The 23156-nt window shown below is 37.3% G+C and overlaps 1 protein-coding gene across 3 annotated transcripts; it reads right to left on the bottom strand.

The window, feature by feature from the left end:
- Positions 1 to 3311: 3311 nt before the first annotated feature.
- LOC103717448 (transmembrane protein 230-like) lies at positions 3312 to 14963 on the bottom strand. 3 transcript variants are annotated; one of them, XM_017845271.3, is made up of 3 exons: positions 14795 to 14963; positions 14069 to 14377; positions 3312 to 3667 (listed from the first exon to the last, which is right to left on the bottom strand). In XM_017845271.3, exons 2-3 carry the CDS (start codon positions 14340 to 14342, stop codon positions 3588 to 3590), a joined length of 354 nt encoding a protein of 117 aa, XP_017700760.1. In that variant the 5' UTR covers positions 14343 to 14377; positions 14795 to 14963; the 3' UTR covers positions 3312 to 3587. The 3 variants fall into 3 exon arrangements, with proteins under 3 accessions (XP_017700760.1, XP_017700758.1, XP_038975388.1); XM_017845269.3 differs by having other exon boundaries at positions 14069 to 14450; positions 14795 to 14959; XM_039119460.1 differs by lacking the exon at positions 14795 to 14963 and adding an exon at positions 14508 to 14786.
- Between the last annotated feature and the right edge of the window lie 8193 nt (positions 14964 to 23156).

Genomic DNA, 23156 nt, shown 5'->3' on the forward strand with positions numbered 1-23156 from the left:
CCAATCTTAGTGGGTCTAGGAAAAACTTCAGGAAAAGGGGAAGGAATCTCAGTGCCAGAGATATCACCAGATGGTGCTGCCGAATTTTCAGAATTAGTGTCAAGATTTTCTTTGAATATCTGCTGATTTTTAGTGGGACAAATATCAGCGAGGTGCCCTCGGCCACTGCACTTGGAGCAATTGGGTTTGCCTTTTCTTTGCGGTATGAGACTCATTATTTTTTTGCCGAATTTTGTTGTTCCTCGCTCTAGATATGTACCCCTATTTGCAGAAATTTTAGATCTTATGGATGGAGAAATACCTCGAGGAGAAGGAGTGCCTTTGTTGCTGTGTTCTGAAAGTTGTCGCCCAACTTGTGGTTTGACACGGCTACAACATCGTAGTTTTGTCTCTACAATATCCATCTTCCATGCTAGGGCAACCATTTGATTTTGAACTTCATCCATTAGATCATCTAGTTGTTGTTCGATGTTATAGGGATAGTATTGATCGTCATAGTAGGCATCATTATAGTAGGATCATCATAGTATGGATCATCATAGTAGGAATCATAATAGTAGGAATGGCTTCATCTTGTACTCATGTAGATCAATTTGCTCTGATACCACTTGATACAGTCGGGGATGGGTGTTGCTGGATTTTGTGGATGAGGGCTGAAACTCTCTCTCTCTCTTCTTTTCTTTGGTAATGGCGGCTAGGAGGGATAAGTATGGGTTTAAGGAAATCCTAAAGAAAGAAGGATTCTAAGAAGGGATAAGTATGGGTTTAAAGGAAGAGTCTCACCTCTACTTAAATACCCACAAAACTAGGCAAAAGAGAAGAAGGAGTCGCACCTTCTTTCTTCACCTCTTCTAGGCGTCACACCAAGGAAGGAGAAAAGGCTCTTTTCTTACGTGAAGGGTTCTCAAAGCTCTCAAAAACTTAAAAAAAATTCACTCAATTAATTCTGAATTTTATTCTTCAATATCTCCTTTATATAGAGAAGGAGGTTAGAAAAATAAGGACGCTTACAACTAGAAATTTAAAAACTCTTAAATACGGACTCCTACTAAATATAGACTCTTTTAAATTAAATCAAATAATTGACTCATTCAAATAACTTACTAATTACTACTCCTACTTAAATTGAATCTCCTCTTGGCACATGGGATAGAATCCAAGTTGGCTAGGACTCTTCATGCCACAAGACCAAGAGTCTAACTCTATGACTCTTCATGCCGCATGAAAAGAGAGTTCAATTTTTTTAGGACTCTTTCCCACATAACACATGGATTCATTACGCAACTCTTATAATAAATTAAGACCCTTTAACGCCTTGGACTCAATTAAATTAGGCGTTGAAACAACTAAACCCAATGTGACTTGACCCACTCCAGACATGGACTCAATCTAACTTGGACACACCCAATGTTGGTCCCAACTCTTTAATTCAAGACTCCTAATCAACTAGGACTCATAGGACAACTCAACTTTGATCAAGTCAAAGTTTCCACATCATGCTTTGATCTTCATGCAATCTAATTGCCACTTGGTACTCAATTACACAGATTCAATCATCAGACACAAATTAGTAAATTAGAAATCCAAATTAAGAACCCAATGTAACTAGGTAATGAAAATACTGGACTCATTGTATTTCGGGCACACCCAAGTGATGATCCAAATATGACGCACATCTAGGATGACTCGGGCTCCTGTTCCTGCATCACAAAGGCATCATAAATTTAGAACACCATTAGATAACCTACGACACCTATTACATAGCATGGATCTCGGCTTGAATGAAAGGAAGTCGTTACGGTAAAAAGCTTTCGCTTGTTTTTATTATGCTCTGGTGCAAAGTTGGGACATAGACACGAGGGTGTACTCTGGATACTTGGCAAGAGGAGAGGCAAGCAGAAATCAAGTCAGAAAGGAATGATAATAGTTCTGAGGTTTAAGAAAGAAAGTTTGCCCCTTGTCCTTCTCCTAGGCAATTGGTCCTGAAAAAGGATAAGAGTAGACTAAATGGGGAATTAGGAGTGCAAGGTGTACTCATTTACGAGGATAGACTTATCTTGGTGCACACCAAGGCTAGAGTAGTACGGTGTGAGGGTATCAATTGGTAGAAGGTGTTTAGGTTGGTCTAAGGATTCTACATTGAGCTCATGTCAATGGGTGCAATTGTATACCTCAAGAAGCCCTTATATGGAATGTTATGTGTGTTTAGTATAATTTTGGGACAATTAGGTTCTCGTTAGATTAGGTTTGCAGCTTTGGTTGGACTACAACTTACATTCAAGTATTTAGCTGGGGAGAGCTGGGCAATAGGAATAAAAATGAGTGACTCTTGTTCAAACCATTTGGTTGCAGGGAGTCCCATCCCGATTTCAATTCCAGGAGAAAATGAAAATGCTCCACTTTCCCAAAATCCAATCCTGAATCTCCTTTAATATTCAAATCCTATTCCGATTTTAATTGCAGTCACAAACCAAATGCATTGAAGAATATAGCTATTCTGATTCCTATTCCAATTTTGATTCCGGTTTCGATTCAGGTCACGAATCAAATGCACCTCAATTGATTCAAGGTTGATGTTTGGATTGGTTAGGGCAACAAGTCACTAGGAAATCTCTCATGTCCAACCACTCTACTATATCCTAATTGGCCTCCAACTAACAAGACCAAGACCTTGACGACAATTACTGCAATGGAAACCAGTCTGCAGAATGGGCTGCAAATATTGGTGCTGTCAACCAGCGGAAACATTTGGAGGTTTGCTATTTTGCTAACAGTGCCGTACATGTACTTAATCCTCCATCAGCAACCCTTCCAATCCGTTGTCGTCATTGCACTGCCTACATTATAGAATCTTCCAAGTCAATTAGTTGGGCTCTTTTTATACTTGCATATAAACACTCTGGTCTACCAAAAATTAAAAAGCAAAAAAAGCTTCTTTTATTTCAAATAAAACAGTAAGATTGCTCAAACAAAATGTACCAGTCACGATATTTCTCATGTAAAACTAGGCAGGAATAAGGTTATACATCTTTTAGCCAAAATGCACATTTTGTCATGAAATGAAAAGTATTGCTCATATAAAGCTAGGTCGGAATAACATCACATCTTTTTTGCCACATATGCTCATTGTCATCAAAGGAAAAGAGAGTTGTATTATTTCTCGTATAAAGGTAGGTGAGAATAAGGTCACTTTTCGTCTAGCCAAAAATGCTAGACCCATCAACCCTTTGAATATTATTCAGACCATATGTCAATAGGCTGGTTTTGGGTCGAGCAGTTCTCAATTTCGCTGAAGCCAAACTAATATAGAATGAAAAGGAAAACAGGGGTTTTAAGTACTTATGCCATGTGTCTTTCTATAATCAACATTACGAGATGAAACATCGTACCATACATTCTTTTTATGAGTTTCATCAGTCCCATTGCACTGCTTGAGTCTATTGCGATCACAACACAGATTAAGAAAATAATCTACTGTACATACAGCAGATTCATAACACCTAAACCAGTTCTTATTCATGTGCCTGGCTCCATGGCAAAAAGAGCAACTGATGGTGGCCAGACTAGTACAAAGAAAACTGGAAAGTTCATTTATTAGGTATGGATGCAAACCTATATCCAGGGGCTCCCCTCCAAGAGTAATATGCAATCCTGGTCTCATAGAAACCTGCAACAAGATTAAAACGCTGAGGTCTCGAGCAACGGCTGATCCATATGGCTCATAGGCTACAGAAAACTAGGAATAACGAACACTAAATTGATTCAAGACTATTTGCCAAGATTTAATTTTATGCAATCAATCTGCACTAAAGTGATTCAAGATATCTACAGAGATTTAATATTATGCCATCAATTTGCATAGTTATCAAGTGCAGCAAACTAGTAAGTTCCCTTGAACAGAAAGGAACAAGATGAACCATGGCAGAAGTAACGAATTGACTAGGCAAAAGTTGGGCAGCAACTAATAGATTCTTCATGATAGATCTGCCATATAAAAAGACAACCTTGAAAAACCATCCAGAGTATTTCCTCGAAAGAGACCATGTAACTTTCACCAAAAAAAAAAAAAAAGCGAGAGAGACCATGTAACAATTCGTGGAAGAGCTGATTAAACTAAAGGTTATTGGCTTCACATTGCTTGTGGGAAATGCTACTATCATTGTATCTCAGACCACTGCCACAACATAATTAGATTGGATTTTGGAAACATGGTTATATATATGTCAATTATGTAATATTCCTTTTATAGAAATACATTCTAGCTACTCTATTCATCTATATACGAAACTACTACCTAGGCTTCACCTATAAATCATGCAATCTGAAACCCACACAAGTATTGCTGTTTACAGTACTTCAACAATACATGCATGGCACATTTAATGGCATCACATTTATGCAACTGAAAGCTAATATGAGATCCCTCTTACCCCTGGCAACCTGCGTGCTTGCTTACCATTCACATTGCTAACTGTTTTTATAGGAAATGGATGAGTTGTAAGAATATTCAACATAGTTATTCATTGAGGCAAGAAAAATCATATTTACTTGTCTTCATTGCACCTTGCCAAGTACATTGTCATGGTAAGGCTATTAAACTTACTACCAACAAACAAGTGTACATAACAAGAAAGCTTTAAGAATTTACCAAGACTGTCCATGAGTCCATATTCTATTCATCTTTTCTCTCTAAGATGGGAAAACAAGCAAGCTTAATTTTCATATTGAACCATATACACTCCCAAACCTTTACTGGTCCAGCTTAATTTTCCTAACAATACTTCATATTTTTCAATGTAGTGATACTTCCAGAAACTCTAGTTTATTTTGCTTGCCCAATAATTGTAATAGTTATTTTTCCAATTTACAAGGTGATGGTTGCACAAACTGAGAGCCTATATTTCAGCATGCCACTTAATTGCTGTAAATAACATATGTAAATTATGTAATCACCGTGTCAGGAGAATATTTTTCAATTCAGACAATTCTCACACTCCGAGCTTAAAATAAATCAATAATTAAAGCTCCTTGACAGAAATATAAAGGGACCACCTTTTGTTAAGTTATCTGTTACTGTATTGAAAAAATTGGGTGAATGATCCTACTTTATAGGGAAAAAGGCAAAGCAAGGAACACAAAGCCAGGAATGAAAAGATGACCAAATGATTGCCACTTCAACCACCAACAATGCATTGCTGATGATATTATAAAATTCCTTTATCTAGGTCTATGTCATGTATCTAGAGTGGAGATTAAAGCAGGTTGAAAAGATTTGTATAGTGACTGAATTTCAATTCCCAAACTCTGGCCTGAATATTTGTTTGGTTCCTATACTTCTTTCCAAATAAAAAATTAGCCCTGGCTAATGGCTCCTGCAGGTAACTCCAAATCAACAGATTAACACCAAGCCCAGGCCAAACAAATCCTTTCTCTCAATTATTCCATCAGTACCATTCCAAATCCTTCATATGTTTCATGCCATATGATGAGTTTTAATTTCTGTGACTACGCATTTAGCAAAAGACTTCAAATATGCAGAGAAATAGCCCTTCTATAAAAAAGATTCATGAAACTTTCAGATGTTGACAATTTGCTTTTAGAAATTTGCCATGGTCCTCCTCAAATCCCACACTTATCTTTTTACCCTTTTGATGCTAACTGTTTATTTTCATATGGACAAGGATGACTTCATAAACATAGAGTAGAAGCCGATCTTTGCTGTTGGTATACATAGCAAGTACAGCCAAGGGGTTACGGACATGCAAGGGTTCAGCACGGTATGGATCTACGGATCCGTACCGTGCCGTTCTAGTATGTACTGATATAGGAAGAGCATAAGAGGAGAGGGAGAGGGAGAAAGGGAGAAGGGAGAAGAGAGAGAGGGGGAGAGGGAAGGTGAGAGAGAGCGAGAGAGAGGGAGGTGGAGGGGGAGGGCGAGGGAAACCCTAAACCTAACTTGACTGAGAGAGAGCAGGAGAGAGATGGAGGGAGGGGGAGAGGGTGGGAGGGAGTGACTTACCGGAGGTGGCGTGGGGCGGACTATCGCGAGTGGCCAGGCCCGGGGGGGGGGGGGGGGGGGGGCTTCTTTCGAGTATTTCAAGCTAGAGGGCGGCCAAAAAATGAATCGAGCCAAACCATGTTTAATAGCTGAAAGAGGGGCGGTTTAAGCAAACCGACCATGTTTCATCTTAAAGGCTTGGATTGTGCCGATTTCCAACTAGTCTAGTTTAGTACACTTTGAATTGGCTGGTTCTGCTCCTTTTATCAATGCCAAAGCTTGGTCTTTAATATTCCTATTCAAGAAGAAGTTTTAACTAAATAACTAGTTAAACAATGGGCAATTAGCAAACATTAAAATGTATAAACATCAAGATTTTAAGATAATGAAAAAATAGCTGCTATTGTTGGAGGCACATCAAGGGAAGCACACTGTCGTCCCAATTCAAACATCATGATAACCAAAACCATAACCACAACCTTATCCCAACTATTTGTAATTGGCTTTGTGGATCCTCATTTGATAGGAAATCTTATTTAGGGCTGCCTCTAATGTAATTTCAAACTCTTCCATATCTAGTTTCACAACCTTCATCTAAGTCACCGCAGGTCTTCCCTTCCTCCTATATTCTTCCATGAAAATTAAAATAACTCTTCTTACTAAACCCCTCAAATCTTCATTGTGCACATAGTATGCTGTACCGTATCGAACCGGACACTAAACAAGTGGAGATGTTGAAGAACAAGCTAAGCACAACCAAATGCTTCATAAACAAGTGCGAGCCAAAATTGAGAAGCATAATCCAAATAATTGGGACACTAAAAACAAGCGCAGAAAGCACGCACCCTTCAAAGAATGGGATTTAGTATACAGACCCATTGAAGCAAAATTGCTTCCCATGAGGTCATCATGGCAAGCTCAAGCCACCAGTAGATGGACCATTCAAAGTTCTTACAAGGATTAGGGAGAATGACTATAAGATTGAGCTACCGAGAGATTATAACATTACGGCTACCTTCAACATAACAGATCTTTTACCTCACCATGGGGATGAAGACAGGAACTTGAGGGCTACTTCTCTCTAACAGGAGACTGACACTAGAGTATCCATGGACTAGGCCTAAGAAGAAGCCTACACGAGAAGCCCATTCTCATTTCTTGCTTGTCCTTAATGTATTCTAGTGGGTGGTTGGGTCTATAGATAGTTGTGAAAGTGCTCAATGAAAATTTGGGATGTCATTAATAGTTGGACTTAGGGATACTTGTGAAAGTGTCCCTTGGAGACTTGAAATGACTACTTGGTAACTGCTATTATAAATATTTTGCGAGTTTTCCATCACTACTGTTTCATGGCACATGTCATATATATATATATATATATATATATATATATATATATATATATATATAATCTATGAAATGAAAAAAGCAGCCTATTTTGAGTTAAATCCAATTTTGTCCTAAGAAGAAGGAGTTCTTCTGTTTCTTGCTCTTTCCTGTCATGGTGGATACAGTAAGACAGTGAGTACCTACATAAATTCTACTAGTATAACCTCCACTTGTCTCAATACTTGCATCCCAGTATCAATATTTCTAGGACTACTAGTCTTAGTAGCCTACATTGTGCGGTCAAGCTTTCCCTTGGTATCGCCTTACAATCCCTGTATGTTGATCTCTCTCCTTTCTGCAAAAAAGTAATCTATTTGTGACAAATTTAAGTAAAAGGCTACTAAATATTAATCTTCTTACTAAATTATGTATTTGCAATTGTTAAATCATAAAAAATTACAAACTTTAGAATGGAATCTCCTGTTAAATTTCTATCACTGAGAACCATATCCACCATATACTTTCTCATATTCAATATCATTTTCCTGCATATCCCTCATCATATATAATTATCCTTTCTTCCTATAGAATATCTTGCATTGATCCATCAATTTCCAAACAAAACTGCAATGTGATTCTCCCAAATCTATTTGTCATGCACCTGAATTGACTATATCAATAATCTCATCACCTAAAACTAACTGAATAGCTATTGTCCTAGATTTACCACCTTTCCATTTGGTTTCTTGTAAACAAGCAATGTTGATTCTTCTACACATCGCCTTATCCAGAAGCTCTTAACCCGTTTCTGGTTAAAGTTCCAAAATTCCAAATAACAATCAGATCTTCTTCTTTTGTTAATTTATTTGCATACTATTGTTATAATTGATGGGATTGATCTTGTCTCCTTGCCAATCCAATTGGTTGCCATTGTGCCAGGCTTTCTAGAGCACACCCTAAACCTAGCTAACTCTTGCTCATTTGTCACCATAACCAGGTCCTGCTGTGGTGCATCACATGAAACAAGGAATGCCCTAATTTCATGCATATCAAGTATGGATCTATTTCATGATTGATTATCAACCAAAAATCAACTCTACACCTCTCATCTAGGCTTAGGACTGGTCATTTACAAGTAATTCCTTGATTCCATTAATAATATTGGCTAGCCTCAAGAATCGGACTTTCTTAACCATTGGAATCTTGAGATTTGTATTGAGGCAAACACCCAAGGTTATGAAATAAGTCATAGAAGTCCCTTAAAAGTTCCTCAAAGCTCATACATCAGACTCATTCATGGCCAAAACAGGGTTACAAACCACCAGATGTCACCATATTTCAGATTTACAGACAAGTTGCATGATTTTGATATCTTGATAAGAGCTTACATTAGAAGGTCCCATTTGTATGTTTCTAAGGGTGGTCTACATTGTAGTATATCAGCTGAAATGTATGAATTAATAGAATAGTTAAATATTGCCGCGGATAAGCAAACTCACTTAATAATGCATAACTTTTGTAGCCTTTTTTTTAAAAAAAAGATTAAGGCACCCATGCAATTCTAGGCATGACATTGTGTCGGGCAGACTGCCAACATGACCAAGATTAACCCTGACCTTCAAGATACAAAATAACATAATAAATTTATTATGTTGTTAAAGGTGCTACAAGTGCTTGGGGCAGGTGATGCACCAGCAGAGTGTATTTGTTACCCTATAAAATACTCTAGTGACTACTTGTCTGGCTCGACATTGCTTTCTCTACTTATCTACCTTCTAAACCTTTTTATATGATGTTGTGTTATAAACAATTGTTAATGCAATACAGAGTTTGATTTGATGATGTGGTTCTCCAATATGAGGGCACATATGAGTTTCTGAACAATAATCTAGGTTAACCAAGCATCTGAAGGGTTTTGTAAGATACGTACTAAATCCACATGCTGCTAGGTTCTTCAAAGACTTGTAACTCAATATAAAGTAAAATATCTACTTGGATCAAAGAGGGAAAATTAATGTAAGAAGATAAGGATAAAGTAGTCACTTATGGATACCACACTGCACTCAGAATATAAAAAGTTCCAAGAAAAGATTTTTGGCAAAGAGCAAGTAAATAAAGAAGATGACAAATTGGGAAGTTGTCGCCACTGCCTCCTCCTTTACCTTCTCTTGCTCAATCTGCATCACTTCTCTACTAGATTTTTTTTTACTAATTTGAGTTAATCAAGTTTTTTACCTTTTAGTCATACCTGATTCGTCTCTTACAACATGCACATATCCTTGAAATACAAAAGATTAAAATTTGAAGCTATTGATAGGTAACATGTTTCCAGGCCTAAATCAGGAGGGGAGGTGATTTCTACCATCTGAAAGAATCAGGATGAGTTTGTGATCAAGACAGCCAAAGAAGGATGTTTACAAGATTCTGAAATTATCACTGAAGATTAGGAAGCTGCGGATGACACATCATTGAAATCAAGGAAAATTTTGTTTAAGAGGAGATTTGCGAAAGTTACGATGATCATAAAGTTGTTTATATTGAGTCTGAAGAATGTAGACTTCTTCCCTTCATGTTTGTCCTTTTTGGTGGAAGATTGCTTGAGGCCAACTCCCCAGAAAAGAATTATTGAACTCTAGAGGTTGTCCGGATTATGTTGAGGATGCCCCTTATGTTCTGTTCCATTTAAATTTGCATCTCAAGTTTGGGAGCTTATTTCTTCAGCTTGTAATCTTGCTATTCCACGTCATTCCTTACAATGATTGCTGCATAACCTATTTGGAGGAATACCAGAACAAACTCATTCAGTAATATGTTACTCAGGTAAGCCCTTGTAGGTTACTTGTAATAAGTGACTCCTTGAGAAGAGTTTCTAACCTCCCACTGCTATAGTAAATCAAGCAATTTACCTTCCTGATGAGTTCGTCCAAAACGACAAACCAGATGGAGTTGGATTACTTGATAGTTTGGTACTCTAGGATGGCCTCTGCTCTTTAAACCCTTCTTCTACTTGTCCTTTTCTACCCTCACAACAACCTACTGCAAGAATATCAAGACCAGTTCCAATGCCATGCTGTGAGGTCAACATCATAAGGTGGGTGCCGATTTTATTCTTCAATTTGGGATTATCACGATCAGGTCTTACATGCTGGCTGCTGATTTCTTTTTCCTTGCTCAATCCGGTTTGCTGAGTTATATGCTGCTTAGAAGGGGTTAAAGCAAGCCTATGTCAAGTTCGGTGCTACATAAATTTGGCTTTAGGGTAACTCAAGCATGGCAATCACCTGGGTCGAAAACCTCGCAACTGTAGCTCAAGTTTATCACCCTCTTCTCTTGGACATTTGTGGTCCGCTGCTCATAATCTGGCCCAGTTCGAGGCCAGTCATACATTCTGCGAAGGAAACCAACGGATTGATTGCAGGCTGGGTTGTTGATATCTCAGACATGATGGGTTGAGTGGATTCTTGTCCTTTTTATCTCATGAATATTACACGGCTAACAGTTTTAGCATTTTCCTATTTGAGATGTAATTACTAGGATGTGCTGCCAGTCCACAAGAAAAAAGGTTTTTGAAGTTCCAATGAATGCAAAATCGACCAACATGCGATTAGCCTCAGCTGATTTGTCACTACTAAGTTGTTTCAGCAGTGAGACATGAACTCATTAACTTTTTTTCCTTCAAGAAGATCAAGATGCCTAGAGTCCAAGATTTGAATTTTTTTCCAGACCTATGGTAGGCATCCATCAGTTGTCATTCAAATGTGTAAACAATCAATGTAGCTTAAGCTTTGACTAAAAAAAAGAAAAAACTCAAGGCAAGTTACTGCAAAGCAAAAGTGTCAATGAAGATCCAAAATCATTTCATGATGCATCAGACAGCTGCGACTTAGTAACTTGTATAGTTTTAGTTGACGATTTTGCTATATTCCCCTTTTACTTTTGGTTACTTTTAGTTTTGAGTGGGTTATTTTGAATTGACTGATTAAATACCTCAAATATCATTTGACAGCTTGGTGGATCTAGTTATGGTGGCAGTACTATACATGCCTCATGAGGGTATTTTATGGAGTCTAAGAATCTCATTAGTTTCTTTTTTCCCCTTCAGATGTGGGAGTTTTGTAATCAAATTTTATGCAGAAGATGAAGAAAATTAACGCTCTCTAGCAGCCTAAAACCCTGTTAACTATAACTTTTGTGTTTCCCCTTGAGTGTCCTCCATCAATAACTATGACTACAAACAAGTCAGGTTGGCTCGCTAATTAGCACGTCCAAAAAATTGAATTCAAGCCTAATCCATTTCCACCTGGGTTGGATCAGATCTGGTTTAGTTATATTACTATATCAGGCTTTTTGGTCAAATCAGATCAAGAATAGTTCCAACAAAAACCACAAAAACAAGCATAAATTGGTTACAGAATTAAGACATTAACAAATTATGCAAGAAAACAACAATTCATTCCACATGATAGTTGATTGACCCCCACATATAAATTATAATCAACAATGCAACTTGATCATTGGTGACTAACTATATTAATGTTTCTAAAAGCAAATTCTTTCCTTAAACTCAAAGAGGGTTCGGATTCGGGTGACTCATGATCCAAATTTAAACCATTTTCAAAATGGGTCATATTTTCCAATCCAAGCCTAATCCAAAATCCATAGGTTATTTTTGAGTTAGTTCCAGATTTGAAGCCAGTTGACGCAGGACCAATACAGTGTGGCCAACGAAGGCAAAGACAAACCCGAGAAAATGATTATAGAAGGAACATACGAAGAAACCACATTGCCCCTGATAAGAAAAACAGGACAGAAAGGTATTCTTGGCAGTTACACAACTTTAAAGATTAAGAATAAATTCTAGTTTGGGTTGTTTTTCAGCAAGTAGGAGTGCTAGGTAAAGGAATCTAGAGTTGATTGGATGATTTATTATGGTCATTAGTTGACTTATAAACAAATCTCAGGTATCTTGGTCTGATTAATGCAGAATCTTCAACAATACACTGCAAATCTGGCAACAATATGATCATAGATGGCAACGAAAGAATGAGATTAAAGAAGAAGATAGAGAAGAAAGATATTAGATAGAGAGAGGGAGAGAAGAAAAAGGGATGGACCAGGCCAAGACTTTTTCTTCTAGCAAAGTACCTCTGCAAAAATCTGAAGTTCATCACTTTGCATAGAACATTATTTATGGAGACCAAAACGACTAGAAAACATGGCTTCCTACTCAAGAAAGGGTTCACTATTTACCTATTATCACCATAAAAGTCCCTCCATATAGTTCGACACCAAAAGACTCATAACGTCCTAACAAACAACTACATAAAAATAAATAAAAAATAATATTAGTCAGGACTCCTAAAATCTCTCAAAGACTTTGAGAGCAAGTTCTATCGTTTGCTGTACAAAATCTTGGCCATTAGTAGCATTTGACACTTTAATATGGTCCTCTCATGCTCGTAGCAGTTGAATGAGGACCCCAAATACTTTAACATTAGTATGAACTGCCATTTGACTAGCTGAGTGCTTTCAATGCTGATTCTTATGGCCATTGTGTCCGTCCTCTCTGGGCATACAACAAATGATATTTAATCTATCACATCACAGGTCAATCCAATCCACTTGTAGCTACTTATAACCTCATTCCAGGAACATGTTCCCATTAACTATTTTTTTCTGTGTTTCTTGGACACTCAAATCCAACAAGAATTTTTATCAGATATGTATTGAATTTGTCTATGCATCAAACATCTACATACTTAAAATTTCCTTATATTCTGGATTCTACAAATTGCTAGAGAGTTGGACTCATCCAACAAAGAGTTCAAACAGTGATAATATGGTTAGTAAGATTTTGTTCTTTCAGAGATTGGTTGAGAATGTAGGCATCAAAATAACTTCTTAAAATGTCATTTTTTTTCCTTATATCCTTATGCTAATTGGGGGGTCTAGATGTGAAACATTTGAAAGACCTCAGCAAGTAATATCTTTCAGGTTTCTTTATAAAATGTTCAAAACATGTATAAAATAGCTTCTTTTTTTTTTTCAATGCGGCCCTGTACCTCTTCTTTCCTCATGCTAAGACAAATACATGGTACTTGTCCAAATCTAGTTCTCGTATCTGAGCCCACGTAATGCGGATTATTTGAAACTAGTCAGCAGCAAACATACTTATTTTCATTGCCAAAGTAGCCTCCTTGCAAACATGCATTAGCGATCAAGTTTTATCTTATAATTATTAGCACTTCTATAAATTTGGTCAAAGACAAATATGTATTTTGTAAATGAACGTAAACATGACAAAAAGTGTCAACAGAATACACAATTATCAGAAAGTGTTAAGAGCAGCCTCTATGCCATGTTGATTAATTCAGGTTTATCATCAATGCTTCCTTAGACGAGGGGACTGTCAACATGTGACATTCATATGGATCCCAAATTCTTAAGAGTGATTCTTGAGAATGTCAGAGATTTGAAGTTCCAACATTGTCAGTGAGATATAAATTACATAAATATAGAATTGTTTATATGTTCAAAATGCCCATCATATGCATGCTAAGTCCTCACTCCTTTTAGATTGGTACCACCACAGAAAGTAAGTGACAAACGAAAAACATAGTGAAGCACGACGAATTTTTGAAATAAGTCTTGCATATTGCTCCTTACCTTCTGTGAATTTTACATCTATCTTACAGGAAAATAAATAGAAAAATCAAGCTAAAGTGATTGTGTGGTGCATACCAGGAAGAAATGCAAGTATGCCAAGCACCATAAGACCATATGCCTGGGATTGATCGCCCCCCATGTGGCCCGTGAGGATGAAGAATGACAGGAAGAGAAGAACTGATCCTAGGGCAAGAAGGAAAAGTGCGAGGGCAATCGACTTCCATGGAACTCTATCAAGAGCTTTAGGGTTGTAGGCAAATCGGAGGTCTTCTTCTCTGACCATTCCACTGTCATCATCCCCATCCTCTCTGGAAAGAGGAGTATATCGAACATGCCGTCGTGATGCCATGTCGGTCGGCCCACCAGAAGGGCTTCGGTATGCAGCTGTGACCAGAAAAAGCAATGCCCCAGCAAGAACCGAAGCTTAACAAGGCCTCCAAATTCCACGCAAAGAAGCCTTCAACAGACAACAAGAAGTGAAAGCAAATAACTAAAGATTACAGTAGAATCTAACTTGAGACCATCAGCGATAAAACAAGGGGCTCATGCTTCTCGTTACTCGGGGGGAAAAAAAAGAAGAGCAGCATCAGTGAAAGCTAAATTTAGAAATGGCCGGCGTTTGTGGTCCCAAAGTCAACCGAAATCCCAAACCAAGGCAGAGTTGTGACCCAGAGATCTTTTAATGGTTCGATTATTCGCATGAAAAAAAGGAAAAGTGTAGATACCGCATCTGATCGAATTTGTTCACAATTTGCAGGTCTCGCTAAAGGATGGATCCGGAACCCGAGAAGAATCACTCACCTGATGAACTAGGAGGTCGTGGAGATCGTCGACAAAGAGAGAGCTGTGCCGACTTCCTCTTTTTGCTACGTTTCAGGGCCGGATTCTTGACTAGCGTTTGCTCGGACTCGGAGGAAGGGATGGAGGGGATGGCGACAAAACGACTCAATTTGGTCGGAAGGGCAAACCATCCTGGGCTGAATTTAATCGGAAGTGTTCTGTTGCCAGTAGGCTGAAAAAGGGCCGGGCCGAGCGGCCTGACTTAAATCTGATTGAGCCAGACCGCATTATTCGTTCGGGCTAAACATTAGGCTCCTAAACTCAGTTGAAGCTTATTCTTTCATATTGTAGTTTCATATTTTCTTTGATGAAATACTGTAACTTCATGATAGCAATCATCTGATGATCAAAAATATATTTATCAGAAAAGCAAATTGATAATACATTGGGCAATAATAGTTTTATTTTCTAAGTGGTTCATAAACAAATATCTAAGTTCGGGGTCTGTTTTGGGCTAAGTCTGAGCCTAGGTTCGGGCTTTGTTTTGGATTTCCGGCCTTAGGCTAGGTCCAAAATCTTTCCAACCTAGCTTGCAGCCCGACTCGAAGTCGGTCTAGCTTGATGGGCCTTTGGCTTTCCGCCTTAGTCGCTAGGCCACAAGAGAGGGTCCGGTATAATGTACCACTAGCAAATAACCCGTGACCGGGATTAAAATGACTAACAAAAAAGAATTAGCAGGAATGTACTGATATATAAAAGCTATATTTGTCTTGAATACAGATACTACACTAAATTCTAATATTAGTGGAATTGAATTTTTTTCCATTCTAATTTGTAGATCCTTGCAATTTTTCTCTCAAAATTCTCTCACATAAAGTTTTTTCTGATAGAGGACTCTATGTCCTCATGAATCATCTTCTTGTACCTGGTTAGCTCTTGTTGCAACTGTTCATATTCATTGATTAAATTTTTATACCTTCCCTAGTGTGTCGTATTCCCACTTCAATTGCCTATGATCTGCCTATAGATTCTCTTGAGTTGCATAAACCGTTTGGTATAAATATTTATGGTATTCTTTATCTTCAAAGTTAACAACTTTAGCCTGAAAACCTAATTTATCCTTTAATCATTTAATCCTTATTACAAGCCTCTTCTTTGAATTCATTTTATCTCTAGCTTGACCACCCCATAGCCTAGCAACTTCAGCTAATTCATCTTCGTTGCTTAATATGATGTCCCCATATGCCTTGATATATTCATCATCTTGAACTTTAAGTTCGGATATTCGTTTTAGGTAGCCCTAGAACCAGAATCTATAACCCAACTGGAGGTAGAAGAAACCGTTAGATTAGTTTCAATAATGAGCATATCTGACATACCTTCAGAAGGCGTGTCTCCCTTATTGCTCTTTATACTTTCCATGTAGATAGAACAGTTCCTCTTCCAATGGCCATCTTCATTGCAATGGAAACACTTTTCCTTGGGTTCGGCCTTCTTCTTAGGAACTTCCTTCTTCGGTTTCTTTTCGGTCTTCTGTTTCTTCGCAGGCTTCTTCTTCTTCCCAGTATACTTTCTCTTGAAAGTAGAAGCCAACTCCACAGCGAGAACTATTCCCCTTGAACCTTTCAAGGCTCCTTCAGTTGTTACTAACATGTTTAAAAATTCAAGTTTGGTGCATTCAATTTTATTCATATAGTAGTTCACAATAAACTACCTAATGAAGATAGAAGGATTGCAGGATCAAATTCATTTGCAAATCGTTGTGCATGTTCATGCCGAGCTTCTCAAGCTCCTCAAGATCCTTAATCATGGTCAAACTATGATCATGGACAGACTGCCCCTCACGCATCTTGACTTTGAAGAGCCACTTGAGATTTTATGAAAAAGAAAAACCTATGTAGGATATGGGAAAGTCACTTTCCCACTACTTGGGAATTGTAGTATTTTTTTTTCAAAAATACCCTTAAGCTTTTAAATAGAATAGAGTAAAATCTTTTTCTTTATTAAGGGCATAATAGATATTTTATACAACTTATGCTCACTAAATATAAGCCACTTTGAAATGTGCCACTTTTTCATAGTCAACCAAATGTGTAAAAACTACTTTTTCAAGCATCATATATCTAAGCATCTGCTTCTTAAAAAATTTTCTTGCAAACTAAACGAGTCCTTTGTGTCATGTGGACGGATTATGTAATGACAGTAATATATATGCATGTTTGTCATGTTTGAGTAGTAGGCTGAATTGGAAACTAAAGGCTCCAATTATAGTGGCAAGGAGAGGGGTGGGCAAAGTGCTATTGATGCGACAAGGGAGGCAGATAAGAACTAGGTTGATGGTGGGCTCGTCGAGGATGATGGCACGGATGTACCACATATGGTGGATGTCAACCTCTCCTATCTTGAAGAGGTCACCATTGTGACCGACAGAGGTGGAGGGCATATGTTGTGGCAATGGAGGAGGGCATAGAAGGCGGTGTGGAGGAGGAAGGAGGTGGGAGTGATGAGAAGGTTGAGGAGGAGGGTGTAAACTATAGTCTGGGAGCAAAAATGAGTAGAAAAGTATCCATATCAGCTATTTTGTCCATTTCAGCAACTTTTTGACAACATGTGATGGCTTGTAACCATCTGTATCATGGCTATTTAATAGAAGTCATCGTGAAGGTTTCAATTGCAAGCTCTACTGTAAGAAGCCTCCAGACTATGCAAAAGAATTAAGGCTTGGAGTTCTCATCCACAGTGCGTCCCCCCCCCCCCCCCCCCCCCCCCCCAAACCAACAACCTTGTAAATAGGCCACCACCCCCCTTAATGAATTGAATAGTCTTTCAACCTTCCTTTTGGGAAAGCTGAAAACAGCTTTTGGGGAGAAGCTCCAATTTGGAGCTTTCCGAAAATGCTGTTTTCAGCTTTGTCGGAAAGCTATTTTTTTGACCAAAATATCCCCATTTAAATCACATTTTTTTCTTCCAAAACTCTTATTCCGCCTCTTCCTTTCTCGCTTTCCCTCTGAATCTTATTCTTCCTTTCTCTCTATTTGTTAGAGAGATAAATGGTCATTAGAAGAATGAAAAATTAATTTACACTAATAATTATTATATTTTATATATTTATTATTGTATTATACTATAAATATAATATTATATTATATTATATCATAATACATTGATATATTATTTAAATAATTTAATATTATATTAAATTATTATTTTATAATATATAATATTATAGTACTATATTATAATAATATGATATTACATTACATTAATATTATACTATATCATATATTTATGTATTAATACATATTATATTTTATTATACTCTGTTATATAATACTGGTAATGTCCTTTATGGTCATTTTGTCACACAAAAGTACTTTCTCAGTTTATTTACCAAACATATGTTAAAGTGCCACAGCACTTTAGAAATATAGTTACTAAACAGCAAACAGCTTTTTATAAATGCTCTGCTTCAAATAGCTCTACTTCTAATAGCTCTACTTCTAAAAGCTCTACTACTAACAGCTCCCCCAAACAGGGCCTAAGTTTCTGTTAGAGAGTTGTAAGACCTATTTATAATTGGGTGCTTGGTGATATCTGGACCATCCACAAACTAAGGCTTTAGATTCTCCAAAATACTGCTAAAGCTAGTAGTTTCCAAGAATTGGTCAGATAAGATCTAATCACTGATTCAAAATCATCCCATCTTGCAGGATTTCGAGAGTTGTGGATGTTTACTTTAATACCTCATGGGCTTTATCTCTAATATTCCAGTTTACTCAAATTTTTACAACGACGGCTTTCACACTATCGTCTTTTTCAAGATCAATATTATTTTCTCTTTTTCTCTTTCTTTTTTTTTTATTTTTTTATTTATTTTTCATATATAAATAAAGTATGCACTTTTACTCTTGTAATGATTCCTCCGTATAGCGAGCATTCAGTCAACAACTCCTACACCAGATGGCATAAGGTGTTGGGCATCAAGACTCCCCTACGAACTTATGCTCGGGTTCATCATCGCAAGCCCGCTGACCTTTGACAATAGGTAGCCCTTTTCGATGTACCTGACTAAATTCACTCTTTTTTTTAATAAATATGAAATAATAGTGAATTAGATAGGTGTGATTCATCAGGACTCAAGGTTGCTACCAGACTTAACAACATAATGTTGAACCTAACCCTTAGAAGTGCAGGCTATGGGTGTTATGAAATTCCACAGTAAAAATTATCTTACAACTTGCTAAAAGAACTTTTAATAAAAAAAACTCAAATTGTCTTACTTTTGAATAGTCATTGGGCTTGTTAGATTTTATATACTTTGTGCATTTATCATCTCAGTACTAATGCATAGAAATTAGATTTTTTTTTAAATCAAAAATTCGAAAAACTTATTCACCAATCAAAAATTCGAAAAAATTTCTTCAAAAATTTCAATCCTATACCCTCCAACCTAGATCAGACATTGTCCTCAATATTTTTTTAAAATATATTATATTATTATTTTTTATTATTTTATTTTATTTTGGATGAAAATATGATGCATATGGAGGATAGAAGCAATTTATCGTAGTTGCATCAGTAATATGAGGACTTCTGTTAAGAAATTACAAAAAATTGCAATAAGAAAATGTGCAAAAATGACCTATGAGAACTAGATTGCCTTCCAACAAGCGCTAGGTTTAACGTCTTCAGCCAGACGCAGTGTATCTTTAATTATCCTGATAAATAGAATCCATCAAATCAAGGGATTTGATCTATTGTCCATCTGCAACACACTCTATTTAAGGTTTCAATCTTTGACCATTGACGTTCAGGACACGACCATCACTGATGTTTTGAATTTCTACCGCACCATGAGGAAAAACCTTCTTAACTAAAAAGGGACCATCCCACCTAGAGCGAAGTTTACCAGAGAAGAGACGCAATTTAGAATTGAATAGCCAAATCTTTTGATTAGGCTCGAAAGACTTATGGTTAATGGATTTGTCATGAAAGGCCTTAGTCCTTGCCTTGTATATTTTGGCATTTTCATATGCCTCATTGCATAACTCTTCAAGCTCGTTGAGTTGAAGTTTTCGGTTAGAACCAGCGGCTGTCATATCAAAGTTAAACTTTTTAATGGCCCAAAAAGCTCTATGCTCAAGTTCTACGGGAAGCTTTCCCAAAAATTAGTCGATAAGGAGACATGCCAATAGAAGTCTTATAGGCAGTACGATAAGCCAAGAGAGAATCGTTTAATCTCTGAGACCAATATTTCCTATCGGGGCGTATTGTTTTTTCTAAGATGTATTTTATCTCTCTATTGGAAACTTCAACTTGCTCGCTTGTTTGTGGATGGTACGGAATGGCAACTTTATGGGTGATTGAATACTTGCAAACCAAAGCTTCAAAAGATCGGTTGCAGAAATGTGATCCCCCATCACTAATGATAGCTCGGGGTGTGCCCAAGCGACTAAATATATTGGTTTGTAAGAACTTAACCACAATCTTATGATTGTTAGTCCTAGTAGAAATTGCTTCGACCCACTTCGAGACATAATCTACCCCGACAAGAATGTATTCAAAACCAAAAGAATGCGGGAAAGGACCCATGAAGTCAATACCCCAGACATCAAAAAGTTCTATAATTAAAATGGGGTTAAGTGGTATCATATCTCTACGGATGATTGTACCCATTCGCTGGCATCGTTCGCAAGTCTGGCAAAAATTATGAGAATCTTTGAACAATGAGGGCAATAAAATCTACTTTGTAAGATTTTAGCTGCAGTTTTTCTACCCCACAAAATGTCCTCCGTAGGCTTGGGTATGACAAAAATCAAGAATACTCTAAAATTCATATTCTGGCACACATCGACGGATTACTTGATCAGGGCAGTACTTAAATAGATCGGGGTCATCCCAAAAGTAGAACTTTACTTGCGAAAAGAATCGATCCTTGTCCTGCTTGGACCAATGATCGAAAATTTGTCCTACGGCAAGATAGTTCACTATGTTGGCAAACCAAGGTGTTTTCTCTTATTGTACCTCAAACAATTGTTCATCTGAAAAGGAGTCATGAAGTGGTAAGGTGATATGAGAAGGCTCAGAAATAATTCTAGACAAATAGTCCGCTATAATATTTGTGGTACCTTTCTTATCACAAATTCCTAGATTAAATTTCTATAACAACAGGGTCCATCGAATTAGGCGAGGCTTGGTGTCCTTCTTTGAAAGGAGGTACCGAAGAGCAGAATGATCAGTGAATACAATAACCTTGGACCCTAAGAGATAGGACCGAAACTTGTCCAAAGCAAATACTACAACTAGTAATTCTTTCTCAGTAGTGGTGTAATTCAATTATGTATCTTAGAGTATCTTACTAGCGTAGTAGATGACATGAGGTAACTTATCTAGTCGTTGTCCTAAAACTGCCCTAATGGCATAGTCAGAAGCATCGCACATCAGTTCAAATGAAAGTGCGCAATTGGGAGGTTGTATAACCGGTGATGTAGACAACTTAGATCAAAGTTTTTCAAAGGCTTCCTCACATGCTGCATCAAAAACAAAGGGGGTATCATTGGCAAGAAGATTGCACAAGGGCCTAGAGATTTTGCTGAAGTCTTTAATGAAGCGACGGTAAAAACCAGCATGACCTAGAAAAGAACGGATTTGTTTCACAGATTTGGGTGGAGGAAGATTAGAAATAAAATCAACTTAAGCTTTATCTACCTCAATACCACTTTTGGACACAATGTGTCCCAAGACTATACCCTCTTGAACCATGAAATGACTCTTTTTCCAACTTAGCACTAGATTGGTCTCCTTACATCTTTTTAGAATCAGGGCTAAATTATTGAGATAATCATCAAATGAGGGACCGAAAACTGAAAAGTCGTCCATGAATACTTCTAGAAATTTTTCTACCATGTTAGAAAAAATTGCCATCATACATCATTGAAATGTTGCGGGTGCATTACATAATCCAAATGGCATTCTCCTATACGCAAATGTCCCTAATAGACATGTGAAAGTGTTTTTCTCTTGATCATCGGGATACACAACCACTTGGTTATATCCAGAATAACCATCTAAGAAACAATAGAAACTCTGACCAGCTAGCCTTTCCAATATTTGGTTAATAAAGGGCAAAGAAAAATGGTCCTTCCTAGTCATGGAGTTAAGTTCTTTTTGATGAAATGAAATGATTGTATTTCTCTTTCTTTGCAAATTGTGTATATTCATCTTAGTTATGCTTTAATTAAAATTACTCCCCTATGGATGAATAACTAATCTTTTGCTGATGACAAAAAGGGGGAGAAGAATTAGTATAAGAATGTATTGATTGAGGGGGAGAAAAAGAAAAGAAAAGAAAAAGGATTATTGGAAAAGTGCCAAGAAGAAAAACAAGCAGAATTGAAGAACTGAAGCACTATAAAAACAAAGAAGAAAATAAGTATAATTGAATGTATGTTATAAATGCTTATACAATTCTAAGTGAAAGGGGGAACCTTAAGTTTACAAGTTCGTTGTTCATATCTTTCATATCTTGAATAAACTAAATTCAGATATTATACTCTTTTTGATCTATTTGATTCAATACTTAGTATATGTTAATTCACTTGCATATACTCAATATTTTATCATCATCAAAAAGGGGAAGATTGCTGAGTGATTGTTGATCCCCTATCTGATTTTGATGAGCCCAAAATATTTGAGTATATTTCATATTGTACCAATGAATTCAAGTGAGTGTTTCAGGCAAATTACTTTTAAACTTATAAGAATGCCTTAGAAAGTGGTTCAGGGAATTCAAGTTGAACTTTACTCATGTTTAGAACTATTAAAGTATTCGCCTTGCACTCGAGTCAACTCTAGCACATGATTACCTTCTGGTACTTCCTCGAGCCGACTCCCAAATGAGGCAAGTCGACTCTTACAGTAAAAACAGAGAGCAATTTTTTCAAGTGCAGAGCGCGAGTCGACTCCAACTGTTCACGAGCCGACTCTTATATAGAAAATAGAGAACAAATTTTCAAGCTACAGTGCATAAATCGACTCCCAGAAGTTTCGAGCCATCTCCCGCAAATTGAAGTTGCAAAGTAATTTCTTCAGCACAGTGGCCGAGTCGCCTCCAACTATTCATGAGTTGACTCCTACAAAAAAATGCCGGGAGCAATTTTGCACAGACCAGAATGCGAGCCGACTCTGGATTTGCTCGAGCCATCTCTTGGAGAATAGCTGGAAGTTCATATTTGAAAATGCTGTGGGCAAGACGACTTTTGATTCCTTCGAGCCGACTCTTACAGGATCGACAGAGACCCTATTTGTAAGAATCCGATTTCGAGTTGACTCCAGATTTTTACGAGACATCTCCTATTTCAGCCGAGCCGACTTCAAGACGGGC

This window comes from Phoenix dactylifera, unplaced genomic scaffold (genome assembly GCF_009389715.1).
Source record: "Phoenix dactylifera cultivar Barhee BC4 unplaced genomic scaffold, palm_55x_up_171113_PBpolish2nd_filt_p 000555F, whole genome shotgun sequence".
Classification (NCBI taxonomy): Eukaryota; Viridiplantae; Streptophyta; class Magnoliopsida; order Arecales; family Arecaceae; genus Phoenix; species Phoenix dactylifera.